Raw genomic sequence first — 15911 nt, 5'->3', positions numbered from 1 at the left:
TGCATTTACAATATCATGCCTGATATTAAACCATGAATAATGGGTTGAGAAGGAAAGTAGTAGTTATTTAAAGAGTTGTCTTGACGGGGTGCAGTCCCTCACGCCTATAATCCCAGCACTTTGGGAGGCCAAGGCAGGCAGATCATTTGAGGTCAGGAGTTTGAGACCAGCCTAGCCAACATGGCAAAACCCCATCTCTACTGAAAATAGAAAAAAAAAAAAATTAGCCCAGGCATGGTAGCAGGCATCTATAATACCAGATACTTGGGAGGCTGAGGCAGGAGAATCATTTGAACCTGGGGGGCGGAGATTGCAGTGAGCTGAGATCACGCCACTGCACTCCAGCCTGGGAGACAGAATGAGACTCCGCCTAAAAAAAAAAAAAAAAGGTGGGGGGGCTATCTTGATTATCTCCAGCAGTGTCTTATTTCTATCTTGAAAAGCCAGAAAATGCTACATATGTACAAAGTATGCCTGAGGCTACCCATATTTATCTTTGACTAGCATATTGGAAGTTTCACTAAAAATATCTACAGTATTTACATTCTCCAAATTATGTCCTAATTTAGTTAAGCATATACTTATAGTAAATGCAAAGCATATTGGTGAATGAATTAACTGTTTTGTAAATTCCCATATGAATTTTTTATTTTCCTTTGAAGGTAATACATTTGAAGTATTTTTCCACATTTATTTTCTTTAATAGTGTTAATTTACCTAGTTTTGTGTTGATGCCACTCTCTAAGCAAAACACAAAGATCACTTTGAGGATTTCATAGAAATAAAAAGCAAAAAACGGTTATACTTGGAAATTGGTGGAATCCATACTTTGACATAATGAAGTTGTTAAATATCATTGGCTCAATAGTCTCCCTTTTTAAAAAAAACTATAGTAAACATGCTGAGCATGGTGGCCCACACCTGTAATCCCAGCACTTTGGGAGGCCAAGGCAGGCAGATCGCCTGAGGTCAGGAGTTGGAGACCAGCCTGACCAACATGGTGAAACCCCGTCTCTATTAAAAATACAAAATTAGCCGGGCATGGTGGCTCATGCCTGTAATCCCAACTACTCAGGAGGCTGAGGCAGGAGAGTCAATTGAACCCAGGAGGCAGAGGTTACAGTGAGCCGAGATTGCACCACTGCACTCCTGCCTGGGCAATAAGAGCGAAACTCTGTCTCAAAAAAAAAAAAAAAAAAAACTATAGTAAACAATAAAAGCATTTTTTTTTTCCATTTTCATTCTCAAGTATCTTAAATATTTGTGGTTTTGTATCAAATATTGCCGTATAGTCCCTAACATTATTTGTTCTGGACTCAGACAAGTAGTTAGAAACTTTATTTTCAGACAAGATAATCAGATCAATTTTCAAATAAATACCTTTTCTATAAAAGATTTCATCATTTATCAAAAAGAATTTACTATTGTGTATGAAACATGGGAAACGAACCAAATTCCAAATCCTACATGCAATACAATATTACTCTGCCTACCAGCATGTTTTTGTGATGCTATGTGAGTACCGTGGAGGGAATCTATACATAAAAAAGGCTCAGATGGCTGCCTTGCTGATCTCATGATTGAAGCCAAGCCATAACAATGTTTTTTTCTGTATTCGAATGTCTAGAAGCTATGCGATATTGTAAATTGAGATTGCCCAGCTTGAGAGTTTGTATACATGAGTAAACCATTATGTAGTGTTGATCACAGGATAATAAACTTAGCCATTGTGAATGATATTGCTTGCCTAGATGGCTGAAAACGCTCTCATGATGCTCATATAATATATACTTAGAAGTTGACTATAGTAAAATAATGCTGGACTTCAAAATATAGCAAATGTTATGCAGTAAAAACTTGATATGGGAGCTATTCTAGAATACAGTACCATATTAATCATATTTCCTGAGATAAAAGTGACTGACACTTTCACTGTTGTGTGTTTGTGTGTGTACAGAAATATGTAAGTGGTAAGGGTCACGTTGACTTTGGAAAAGGAATACCTAAGTGGTACAAAATTTTATACCTATTCTACCATAAGTAGATTTATAAAGTCTGTTGTGTACATGAAGTTGTGTTTTCTTTAGCTAGAAAATGAGCTTTTTTCACTATCAATGACTATGAGATTAATTTTTCTTTGTAAGTTTAATAACTACTGTGTGCTTTTAATATTTCTGTTCTTGCTGAATATTTTTATTTATCTTTAAAAGTATTAAGAAAGACTTAGCATTTAACCCAATTAAGTGATATGCTCAGTCACGTATTGATAGTAAGCAATCAATTTAGGCAGGTATTCACAATATTTAAAGAGTCACCTTCTTCTGACTTTAACAATGTTTGATGCCTTGCTCCGAGGATTTCAGTTGCTGCACTTTGATTTCTTAGACTATGTAATACCACTGAAAGTAAGGTACTTAGTGCATCTGAGACTCACGAAATTAAATAACTTAATACAACTTAAAACTTTTATTTAAATAATGAACAGTTTGCAAACAATGTAACTATTTTTTTTTTTTTTTTTTTTTTTTTTTTTTTGAGATGGAGTCTCACCCTGTGGCCCAGGCTGGAGTGCGGTGGCGTGATCTCGGCTCCCCACAACCTCCGCCTCCTGGGTTCAAGTGATTCTTCTGCCTCAGCATCCCAAGTAGCTGGGACTACAGGCATGCACCATCATGCCCGGCTAATTTTTGTATTTTTTGTAGAGACGGGGTTTCACTATGTTGGCCAGGCTGGTCTTGAACTCCTGACCTCGTGATCTGCCCGCCTTGGCCTCCCAAAGTGCTGGGATTACAGACGTGAGCCACCGCGCCTGGCTTAATGTAACTAAAATGTCAAAATGCTTTAAGCTAACAATACATAACAACTAAATGCAAAGGATGAACCTTGACTGGAAGCTGGTTAACTTAAAAGACATCCATAAAAGAGATTTTGGGAACTAGAGAAATTTTAATATAGAATATTCATTAGATTATGTTGTTAAATATCAATATATTTAGGATGATAATGATATTGTTATGTTGAAAGATTACTTGTTGAAAAATACATGCTAAAGCACTTACAGGTGAAGCATTCTTGTGTCTGTAACTTATTTTCTAAAGGCTTTCATAGGTGTGGATCCATAGTATATACATGATATGTATTTACATGTGAGAAAGAAATTAATGTGGCAAAATATAAGAATTTGTGAATCTAGGTATACCAGTATTCATTTTACTCATATCTCTACTTTTCTGTAGACTTGAAATTTTCAAAATAAAAAGTTGGGGACAACATGCTTATTCTAGTAAATGAAATTAACTTTTTATTAAATGTCCCTATTTTTATCTTTATTGCTTGTTTCAGAAAAGTTGTAATATATCTAGAAACAGAAAACATTGACTTTTGTAAGAAACAAGTATGTTTATTTAAGACAAACTATTATAAAAAGGAAAATGCCAGTGAGTTTATACTTTGGAGGTTATAGATTTAGAAAATTTAGGATGAATTTCTCTAAACTAAACATTTACACCATTAATTAGAGAAGGTAGCATTTACTCAGGATATGCATGCAACAGGAGATTCAGAGCCATTCCATCCTGAATGTAGATGGAAAAACTTACTCAGATTGAAAAGCAAAGGTAAGTACCCCCCATTATTGATGAATTGTATAAGAAATGTGAGATAGCGACATCAATCAGAACTCTTTTTAAAAATTTTTATGAAAGCTTAGCAATAAAAAGGATGCAATGTTTAAAATTATAGTGTTTTAAGAGTGGTGTAATTGGCAGTGATAATTCTCAGTCACTTTTATGTATTTCTGCACTTACAGGAGGAGCCGAAGACAAGACGTGAGACATGGAAACCCACTGACTCAATGCAGAGGATTTAATCTAAAAGGTATTAAAAGTGAGCAATGGCCAATCTCAGTGCACAGTAGCAATGCTCCGTGTCACATTTCAGTAAGAGAAAACATTTTCATAGATTCAAACGTTTCACTTTCAAAAATATTTATTATAACATTCTGTGTATTGATATATGGTAATTAAAACTTAAAGGCTTTTTGTGTGTATACTGAGAATCATGAAAAACAAATGTCTCGGAACACATATACTTCAAGTATGTTAGCTGCAAGATCTTTCACACAGATTGTAATTACAGATTTTCTTAGCTACTATTTTCTTTCTAAAGAAAACCTATTTTCCGTTTTGAGATTTACCACTGAAGAACCTTTAGAACAGCATTTTTTTTTACTGCAGTAAATATACATCACATAAAATTTACTGTTTTAACCATTTTAAGGTTTACAGTTCTGTGGCATTAAGCATATTCACATTGTTGTGCAACATACTGCCAGCCACGTCTGGATATTTTTAATCTTTCCCAACTGAAACTAGACCTATTAAATACCACCTAACCATTACGTCTTCCCTCCAGCCCTTAGAAACCACCATTCTACTACTTTACGAATTTCTTATGAATTCAACTACTCTAGATACCTCGTATAGGCGGAATGATACAATATTTGTCCTTTTGTGACTGACTCATTTCACTTAAAACTAAAGTCTTCAAGGTCCATTCATATTGTAGCATATATCACAATTTTCTTCATGTTTAAGGCTGAATTATATTTTGTCATGTGTGCATATTTATAGTGTGTGTGTGTGTGGATATATACATATATATGTACGTATGTATGTAGGTAAGCCACATTTTGTTTATCGATTCATCCATCACTGGATACTTGGTTCACTTCCATCTTTTGGCTATAGTGAGAATCCTGCTATGAACATGGGTGTACTACAGTGCCTGTTGACAATCCTGCCTTGGGTGTCCTTCAATTAAGTAAATTCTATCCTTCCCATTCTGACATGGAGTTACCATGTTACAATACTTTTCCTTCCTCAGTCCCACCAAATAAAAATATTTCCAAGCAGACCTTCCTTGTGGCTCACCAAGGTGCTACAGATAAGCTGTTTCAAAAATTAACAGTGAGACTCCTATTTCTAATCCCTTTGAGTCTGTGCTTTCCTTTAGTAAAAAATGACATTCTTTTTACTATTCTAACTGCAAAGAGCAAATTAAGACAGATTTTGCTTACTTGTTCCACACATCTAGTGGAGGGAATAAATTCAAATTACCATTTCTCCATTTGCAATTTTATAAAAGTGTATCAGTTCCCATCAGTAGTAGTTGTCATAGTGGTAAGAATAATGGCAGTGGAGGTAACATCAAACAAATATTAATGCTGACTTTGTGGCAGAACCTGAGCTAAGTGTTTTTTAATGATTATTTCACTCAATGCTTAAAAAAAAACCATACTAGAGTCCTATTATTCCTGCTTTATTCTGTCCATGTCTAAGCTACCATATGGCAATACTAAATGTTTTGCCTAATTTAATACCTTTACTGAGAACCCTATGTAAAAATGCTGTAATCCATGTTTTAGAGATGAGTAAAACTAAAGCACAGAGACATCAAGTAACTTGTCTAAGTTTACACAGCCGGTAGTGGTAAGGTGAGGATTTTACCCTATGTTCCGCTGATTCTGAAGACAGTGTTCTCAATCACTACATTCCACCAAGGCCACAGCTTTCTTTCTGCCCTTTCCCAGTGCTTACCTATTTCCTCTATATGACACTGAATATGGACTTTAGGAATGGGATAGACCTGGCTTCGGTATTGCCTGACACATTCACTAAAGTGTATTTCCTCATAACTCACAGCCTCAGTTTGCTCAGCTGTGAAAAGCTGAGAAAATGTGACAGGAGTATTGTAATAATTAAGTTAACAAAGTAATATTAAGAACAATCCTTGGCGTAGAGTAATTCTTGAATAAACATGATTTTATCAACATTACCTTAATTCACAGTCTCTCCTTCCCTTTACATAAACAAAACAGGTAAACAGCGTATCCTACTTTGCTTGTTAAACGATTACCACTGCTTTTTACTGGCTGCCATAGTTGTTCACAATTTTGTATAAAAATAAACATGTATATAGCATTTTTACAGGAGAATGTGCTCTAAATTCAGTTGTGTTCTTTCTTTCTTGCCTTTTATTTTTGCCTGCTAGCATACAGAAATGCAGCTGAAATTGTCCAGTATGGAGTAAAAAATAACACCACTTTTCTGGAGTGTGCCCCCAAGTCTCCGCAGGCATCTATCAAGTGGCTGTTACAGAAAGACAAAGACAGGAGGAAAGAGGTGAGTAAAGCAGCACAGTAGCAATCCATCAGGGCTTCGGAGAGAACATTAAATCAACGTCCCTCGGTGAGGCTCAGATCAAAGGAAAAAGGAAAGGCATATGATCATCTTTTATGTCTTTGGGATGACAAGTGCCACTTTCCTTAAAATCCTTTGTCCTAAGAATTGATGGATTAATTAGAAATTCTCTCTGCCTGCTCTCCTCTGTAACATGGTGATTGAAACAAGAGCCTCGGCACTAAGACAGTGGTATTGATGTGAGGAAACATTTCCTAAAAGAAACAAGATGTGTGCAAATCCAGAAGCCAAGTTTTCATACAACAGCACCTTTGTGTGATTCACAAGATAAAAGGGAGCTTTTTAAAAAAAGTTTAATTTTCCTCAGCAAGAAATTACACTGAACTATAACCTTCATGACAAAGAGCGTTTTTCTGCTGTGTGGTAATCTATTTCCATTGCTTTATTATTCATAACTCTTGTGCTTTGGTTAGGTAATATATGGAATCATTGTTTATGAGACCATTGCCTTTATTTAGTGATATGGAAAAAGTCCTTAGATTTTCAAATAAAAAGACGCTTACTGAAACTTTTCATGGATTGGAAAGAGCTGGGTTTTTTGAAATAAGGGAGACATTGTAAAATGGCATAGGGTGATATATTGTAAATAATGAATTTCATAATATTGATGTCATGTTGTCCTGACAAATGAGATGATAAAAATATATATGTAGCCGGGCGCGGTGGCTCAAGCCTGTAATCCCAGCACTTTGGGAGGCCGAGGCGGGTGGATCACGAGGTCAGGAGATCAAGACCATCCTGGCTAACATGGTGAAACCCCGTCTCTACTAAAAATACAAAAAACTAGCCGGGCGTGGTGGCGGGCACCTGTAGTCCCAGCTACTCAGAGGCTGAGGCAGGAGAATGGCGTGAACCTGGGAGGTGGAGCTTGCAGTAAGCCGAGATGGCGCTACTGCACTCCAGCCTGGGCGACACAGTGAGACTCCGTCTCAAAAAAAAAAAAAAGTATATATATGTATATTTAAAGCCTTAGGGAGGTCTAAAATATACCATCATTTGTGCATCATAAAGTCTGATGGAGCCAAGGGGGAAGTGGAGCCTTCTGCATTTATGTGTATTCTTTTGTTGTGGGCAATTTGGTTACTACATATTAAGTTAATTAAGGGTATGTAGAGTGAGTACCGCCTTAAGCTGTAGAACACAGACACTGCATCAACATTACTGATATAAATGTTGGTTTCATATGCAAAATGCTTTCCGACTCTCAGACTTGTCTACCCAAATATCTTATGAACTGTTTAGGAAATTATGTGTCCCTCGTTACTGGAATGTTACACCATAAGCAGATGACTACTTGCAGGAGGAAATTGAATTATCTGGAGGAAAGATGAGCTAGATGGACATCAGAGTCCCATCATTCTTCCAAAGCCTATCATGCTAACAATACTTTTAGAGAGATTTTAATAATGAAAATTATTATTTATTTGAGATCTCTTTTCTTTGCTGTAAAATCTGTTATCAAAGAAGTCTTGACATTTCTGCAGTCAAATTAATTTTCAACTATTTTGAATGGATATGGATTATAAAATTAGCTTGCAGAGTAACCTGGGTTAGAAGTCATAATGTGTGATGATGATTACTATACACAAGTGAGCTGTTAGGCCAGGGCAGGAACACAAGGATATGAACAGTCCTTCCAGAAAAAGCCTATATGTATGTATGTGAATTGGGTAATACTGAAACAAGGATCAACTAGAAAGTAATTTTCTTTTCTTCAGTAAAAAGTTCAATAGAATAATACATAAGTGAATGTAACATCTATGATTTACAATAAATATATATATTTGAATATCTGCTCTATAAGTTAATAGTAAAATGTAAATGGAGTGTTAAGGATTTATTCCCTCTAATAATATTTCCAAAGTTCTATTTCAGAATGCTCAAGAATATGGAGACTCAAATATTACTATTTTGACTTTTTTCCCAATCTCAAAAACATAAGAATTTAATAATTTAATATTGCAATAACATTAGCTTTAACATAAGTATGAAAGTCTGTTTTGTTCAGAATTTAAGCAGAGCACAATTTTACTTATTCTTAAGCTATTAATATTTTATTAAACTTATTGTGATCCTTTCTATTTTAAGAAAACATATGCTTCTCACTCATATTACTGTGTAAACGTTAATCATTTTTTTAAGTAAGACAAATGATAAAAGCTCACAGAGCAAAGGCAAATAGTTCATACTAAGTAGCATAAAGTGAAAACTGAAAGCCCTCCTCCACTTCAATACTTATTATCACTTTTACTATCTATTGAATAATACTAACACTTATTGAATAATACTAATACTTATGGAATAATAATTACTCAGTTCTTATTCCCACTGCCCAGAGTAAGGTTCCCAAGACTTATATATTTCTCCAAATATATAAGTCCATAGTTTTCCTCCCCTACACACATACAACACTGACACACACACACACATGCATACCCTGCTTGAATATCAGTACATGTGATTCAATGTCATATTTCCTAGCTGCATATTTCATAGTGTGAATATACCATACCACAAGTGTTTTTTTTTTTCAAAGCCATCTATTTGTTAGATAATTTCTTGTTTTCCTCTTATCAAAAACACCTGCACACATGTGAGAGTATATATTCTAGATAAATTCCTAAAATGTAATTGTGCCAAATATTATATACATGTTTAATGGATTTACCATATTGGACTCAAAATATTTTCCCAATTTTGCACAAATAGGGTGGCATTTCTTTTTTCTTTAATTCCTGAACGTATTTATACATGATTTGTTTTTGAGGGACATTTAAACTTAGTAAAATTAATTAATGTCAAAATTTTTTCTTCCTCCAAGTGACTCTCTCTTTTCTAGTTCTGTTCTATTATCTGTCTTTTAATAATATACTTGCCTTTTGTGGGGTTTTTTTGTGCACGAATCAATTGATCTTTGATTTAGATATTATTAGTAATATCTTGTCCATTTGCACAGAACTTTATCATTTAGGAAAACATTTAACATACATTATCTAATTTTGATTTTGGTCAAATTTCTTTTTTCTTCAATGAAAGAGTATTCTAGAGTATACATGTCAAAGAACCTTTTACCACTTATTTTTCTATCTATTCATTGGCAGTACTACAGGTGGAACTAACTGTAAGGAAGGTTTCAAGCATTTACTGATACCCAGTAAACAATCATTTTTCCAGTAAAATCTATAAAGCAATTAAATATTAATTCATAGCTTTTTATTACCTTTCCTTGTAAAGTAAAACCACTTACAGGACTTAAAAGGTGATGACATCACAGCTAATTTTTAGACATTGTTTATTTAGGGATAATTGAAAAAGGCCCTTCATAATGTTCAAAATTCTGCCTCTGCTTATGTATTTTTTATTTAGAAGAACATTCATTCATTTGAAACAAAAAGATAAAATTCACCCTTTAATTGTGGCTTCGTGTTTTTACTAGTGAGTACTTTTTATAAATATAAAAGACTAGAACACCAGGATGGAATAGATATTTTAAAGTATCTATGAGTTTCATTTACATATATTGACTGTGATTCCAATTTCAAAGGCAACCACAATTTTGTGCTTATATATGGAGAAACTTCTTCTATCTAGGGGAAAGCACTTTAAGCTGTTTTTGCCAATATGGATAATATGTTCACCCTCTCTTTATTAGATTCAATACCCCTGTGACAGTGTGACAAGATCTCCCGTGTTGTTGTTGTTTTTTTTTAAAGGCAATGGAACTGACCAAAATTTCGTGTCCACTGAGAAAAATGCTAAGTAGTACTCAATACTTTTTTCCCAAATCTGTGAAACTTGACACTATTCTGTATATGTTGGTCATAATCTAAGGAAATGTAATGTTCAATTTCAGTAACTTTAATGTGTCTCTGTTTTAGGTTAAGCTGAATGAACGAATCATAGCCACTTCACAGGGACTCCTGATTCGCTCTGTTCAGGGTTCTGACCAAGGACTTTATCACTGCATTGCTACAGAAAATAGTTTCAAGCAGACCATAGCCAAGATCAACTTCAAAGTTTTAGATTCAGAAATGGTGGCTGTTGTGACAGACAAATGGTCCCCATGGACCTGGGCCAGCTCTGTGAGGGCTTTACCCTTCCACCCGAAGGACATCATGGGAGCATTCAGCCACTCAGAAATGCAGATGATTAACCAATACTGCAAAGACACTCGGCAGCAACATCAGCAGGGAGACGAATCACAGAAAATGAGAGGGGACTATGGCAAGTTAAAGGCCCTCATCAATAGCCGGAAAAGTAGAAACAGGAGGAATCAGTTGCCAGAGTCATAATATTTTCTTATGTGGGTCTTATGCTTCCATTAACAAATGCTCTGTCTTCAATGATCAAATTTTGAGCAAAGAAACTTGTGCTTTACCAATGGGAATTACTGAAAAAGGTGATTACTTCTAAAGTGAGTTTTACATGAACTGAAATGAGCATGCATTTTCTTGTATGATAGTGACTAGCACTAGACATGTCATGGTCCTCATGGTGCATATAAATATTTAACTTAAACCAGATTTTATTTATATCTTTATTCACCTTTTCTTCAAAATCGATATGGTAGCTACAAAACTAGAATTGTTGCATCCCTCAATTGAATGAGGGCAGTATCCCTGTGGTATTCCTTTCCTGCTTTGGGGCTTTAGAATTCTAATTGTCAGTGATTTTATATGTGAAAACAAGTTCCAAATCCATAGCTTTTACATAGTAAAAGTCATAAATGCATATGATAGAATGGCTATCAAAAGAAATATAAAAGGAAGAAGGCATTTAAAGTTGTGTAAAAACATGAGTTATTCATAAAGAGAAAATGATGAGTTTATATGGTTCCAATGAATTTTTTTTTTTTTAAGATTGTAGAAATAATCAGTTACTGGTATCTGTCATTGACCTTTGTTTCCTTATTCAGGAAGATAAAAATCAGTAACCTGCCCCATGAAGATACTTCATGGGAGTTATATCAGTGAAGCAGTTCGGCTTATATTCTTATGTTATCACCTTCCAAACAGAAGCACTTACTTTTTTTGGAAGTTATTTAATTTATTTTAGACTCAAAGAATATAATCTTGCGCTGTTCAGTTATTACTGTTTGTTCTCTTATTTCCTAGTCCATGTGGCAAATTAAAAATTATAAGAAGGAAAAAACTTTGAAGTTTTAGACTTCTAAATAAGGGGTGAAATCATCAAACAGAAAAATCAAATTAGAAACTACTAATTTTTAAAGAAGAATTTATAACAAATGTGGCTAGTTTTCAACTTCAGTACTCAAATTCAATGATTAATTCTCCCTTTTATTAAAACCAGTCTCAGATATCACAGTGATTTTTAAGTCAACACTATATATTTTATGATCTTTTCGGTGTGATGGCAAGGTGCTTGTTATGTCTAGAAGGTAAGAAAACAGTATGAGGAGACATTCTTTCTTTCAAAAGGTAATGGTACTATGTTCACTGGTCTCTAAGTGTAAATGTAGTAAGTTTTGTGATGAATAAAATTATCTCCCAATTATATGTTTGAATAATTTTATTAGAAAAATTTCATTCTGAAATTATTTTCTCCCAATAAAAACTAGATGGAAAAATGTGAAAAAAATTATTCATGTTCTCATATATATTTAAAAAACACTACTTTTGCTTTTTTATTTACCTTTTAAGGAAGCATTTTCATGCTTCTAGGTAAAGACAGATATTGTACCATGTACCTAATCCAAATCTTGTACAAAAATTTTATTTATAGTTAATAATCTATGATGAAGGTAATTAAAGTAGATTATGGCCTTTTTAAGTATTGCAGTATAAAACTTCAAGAACTAAAGTCATTGTCAAAATGAATATGATTATTAGTCAGAATATCAGAATATGATTCACTATTTAAGTTATCATAAATTATGATAATATATGAGGAGGCCTTGATATGGCAAAAATATTTAAAATGCATAACATAACACCAAACTTCATTTTCAGAAAAATCTGTTGTTCCAAATGTGTATAATTTTAAAGTAATTTCTAAAGCAGTTTATTATAATGGTTTCCCTGCTTAAAAGGTATAATTAAACTTTTCTCCTCTACATTGACACATAGAAATGTGTCAGTGTAAAGCCAAAACCATCTTCTGTGTTTATGGCCAATCTATTCTATGTTCAAAGTTAAAAGTAAAATTGTTTTAGAGTCACAGTTCCCTTTGTTTCACATAAGCCCAAACTGATAGACAGTAAGGGTGTTTAGTTTTATAATGTATTTGTGCTATTTAATTCTTTATATTTTCACAATTATTAAATTGTGTATACTTTCATTACTTTTAAAAATGTAGAAATTCTTCATGAACATAACTCTGCTGAATGTAAAAGAAATTTTTTTTCAAAAATGTTGTAAATGTATACTACTGGTGGTTGATTGGTTTTGTTTTGTGTAGTTTGACAATTCAGTGACTTAGTATCTCTTCCATTTGTATTGTACATAAAATTTTCTAGAAATACACTTTTTTCCAAAGTGTAAGTTTGCGAATAGATTTTAGCATGATGAAACTGTCATAATGGTGAATGTTCAATCTGTGTAAGGAAACAAACTAAATGTAGTTGTCACACTAAAATTTAATTGGATATTGATGAAATCATTGGCCTGGCAAAATAAAACATGTTGAATTCCCCAATTATGTTTCTAGCTTTTATTTTTAATGTAGGATTAACTTACTTGTTAGTGTGATACAATTTACTGAATTCATATGATTTTTAAATATTCCTTTATCCATTTTGGTGAAGGTAATACATCTACTATTTCAAGATTTAAATTGCGGAAAGATGCACATATAAAGCTCTCCCAGTACCAATAGCCCTCATTTATTCGAGTCCCAACCCAAAAGACATCTAATATCATCCATTTTCTGTGTATACTTCCAAACAAATACATATTTGTTTTCTCCCTAATATTGTACATCCATACGTATCTATAGATACTTATTCAGAGTATGTTGTGTCTACATTGGAAAAAATACACAGTTTAGGAATGCACGGTCTTTGGAGCCAGATTGCTTGCATTTGAATCCATGCTAACTGTCTTATTCTGGGAAAGTTTTAAAATTCTCTCTGCCTTCCTTTCCTATACAAGTTCATACCAGTAAAGCATTAGGACAGAACGTTTTACATGGTAAGTATTCAATAAATGTCTTAATGTTGCCTTATTTAGAAGGCATCATTTTGCTAGAACAAGAAGGAATGTTTCAGTTGTGTTCTATGGCAAGTTAAATGCCAATGATCTAAGTGGGGAAACTGCAGTCACTGGGTTAGGTAACACCTTATCAGGTAAAATGAGCCTTTAATAAATTAGAGGAAAGAAACCACAGATTAACTCATAATCCAGTTAACACATTTGAATGGCAGACCTATTACAGCTTTCTTCTACCTCTGGGCTTTCAATCTTTTATAATGTCAGTGAAGAAAAAATAAACCACAAAAATTAAAAGTTGTCTTAACAGATCTTCCAACTTAATTCTGCACTACTCACTAATTGCTTCATTATTTCTCAGTATCTCCCTTGCTTATGTTTCAACTTGAGTTTTAAAATATTCGATGTGTTTCTTATAATTTTAATGTACTGCTGATTTATGTTTTTTACCTAAGTGAAAATTTTTTAAGAAAATGGTAACAGTTTCCTACGTGTATGCTAGCTAAAGTCAAGAAAAACATTCAGCTTGTTTTGCAGCCTGTTTAAAAGCTTTAGTCTAGACAAAAAAATAAGCAGACTAAGTAAGAAAAAATGTTTATTTAACCAGAGACATTGAGAATTTTATTGAATTCCATGCGTGATGACAAAGCTGCAGATTACTGTGGAATTTTTTTTTAAGAGTTTATCCTAGTAACCTTTTAGCCAACCACCTTTTGCACAAGAATGCAGGCCCCTCCGCAAAATTAAAACCACAACGAATTCTACTGGCATGCATGCCAATTGGTGAAATTCATTGTCAATAAGTTGTTTTTCTTAAGGGGCCTCTGGTATACATTTTAATTTTTATGGTTTCCTAACAATGTTACCTTCATAGTACACAGGTATGAGAGTTGGAAGAACCAGCTCCAAGATTTAAAAAAAAAAAAAAAAATGCCATCTTCATTCTAGTGACTCTAATGTATTTGTCTATTCACCTCATAAAATACTACTTTCCACATAGTTTAAATTGTGTATTTCTCAGGGCTATTATGTTGCCATGCTTGAGTGTTACTTACATAAAGTGCTATTAAAGAATGACATTATAACAAACACATTAAAACTGTTTATGTGAGGTTACCTCTCAACCTCCAAGTACAAAAGCAGGGTGAAGTTCTGTTCCTTTAGTGTTTTTTTTTATTCTCTGAATTATTCACAGAAAAAAGGTTACCCAAGTACTTTATGAGATCATAAACAAAATTACTTCTGCAAGGCAAAATGAATATATGATAGAATTATGAAAAAGGTCATTCCTATTGTTCCTCTGGATATTTTTCAATATACAAATTATCCTTGGCTCATGAGATAAAAGGAATTTCTCACTTTCTTAGGACTTTTCAAAATAAGAAAAGTTATATGTTAACTTTTTCCTTTATTACTGATTCTGGGGATAAACTGTATTCATCTTTACTTCTCTGTCAAATCATGAATACTCAAACAGAGAAATTAGACCTGTAAATTACCTTCCTTTGAGTTGATGTGAACTGGAAGTGTTGTAAGCTGTGGTTCTGTATTGACAGCTTGTCTCGTGTAGGAAAAGCAGACCACAGAAAACAATAAAATGAAGGAGATGCTACCCAAGCCCCACCAGCCTGGCACATTCAGCAGAATCCCAGTGATGTTTTTATATACACATATGTATGTGTATATGTATATACAGATTACATACCCACAAATCCACACACCAGCTATATTCAGTGTATACATTATTCCAAAATGAGCCCCAATTTCTGCTTCAAGTTCCCATTCCAGCTTCTCCACTTAAAAGTGATATAAACTGGAACAGTTATTTAATCCCTCTTGATGAATTGTCACTTTCTCTAAAATTGGAATTATAATAATATCTATCCCATGTGGTAGTTGTGTTGTGAGAATAAAATATGTGGAGTTCTACCAGCGTATGCTATTATTTTTTAATCAGGAGAGCAAAACCATTTATTTCATTTGAGCATTTTTCTCTTTTTCATCAGATTGCATCTACATAGTTCAGTTGATATTTCATGTCATTTATCCATATTGCATATTGACGTCTACGATAACATCAGTTTTTCTAATTTAACTGTGTTACCAGTTCACAAAGGTCTTCTATGCTGTCTCTTATTTCTAATGCAAAGCCTGTTCAGGGCAAGTGAGCTTTCCACTATGTCCAAACATGCTTTAGAGGAATAGGAATTTTTCTGTTATTCCTGCACCATTCTGGGAGACAATTTGAGCCTCTCCAGCCTAAAACCACCAAGATACGTCTTTGTTGTTTGCCCCTCAGAGATCTTGTACCTTCTCAGGACACAAATCCGTAAGTGAGGTAGAAACACAATCCACAAATCCCTATATACTTACCATCCACCTCCACCAACTCACTCTTCATTGCCTTGGTTCTCTGGAGCAAGGATTATCCATTGAATATCACCCATGAGCTTGGGAAGTAGATTTCAACCTTTGTCACTCAAGT

The 15911-nt window shown here is 33.9% G+C and overlaps 1 protein-coding gene across 1 annotated transcript in view; it reads left to right on the top strand.

Moving 5' to 3' along the window:
* Window positions 1-12914, top strand: part of SEMA3C (semaphorin 3C) — a 180157-nt gene extending 167243 nt beyond the window's left edge. The window contains exons 16-18 of the mRNA XM_010386802.2: window positions 3809-3876; window positions 6052-6182; window positions 10139-12914. Coding sequence (XP_010385104.1) covers window positions 3809-3876; window positions 6052-6182; window positions 10139-10552 — 613 coding nt within the window. The 3' untranslated portion in view covers window positions 10553-12914. The remainder of the gene's footprint in view (window positions 1-3808; window positions 3877-6051; window positions 6183-10138) is intronic.
* Window positions 12915-15911: the final 2997 nt, after the last annotated feature.

Source organism: Rhinopithecus roxellana, chromosome 6, assembly GCF_007565055.1.
Source record: "Rhinopithecus roxellana isolate Shanxi Qingling chromosome 6, ASM756505v1, whole genome shotgun sequence".
Classification (NCBI taxonomy): domain Eukaryota; kingdom Metazoa; phylum Chordata; class Mammalia; order Primates; family Cercopithecidae; genus Rhinopithecus; species Rhinopithecus roxellana.
This window is presented reverse-complemented; position numbering and strand designations above follow the sequence as displayed.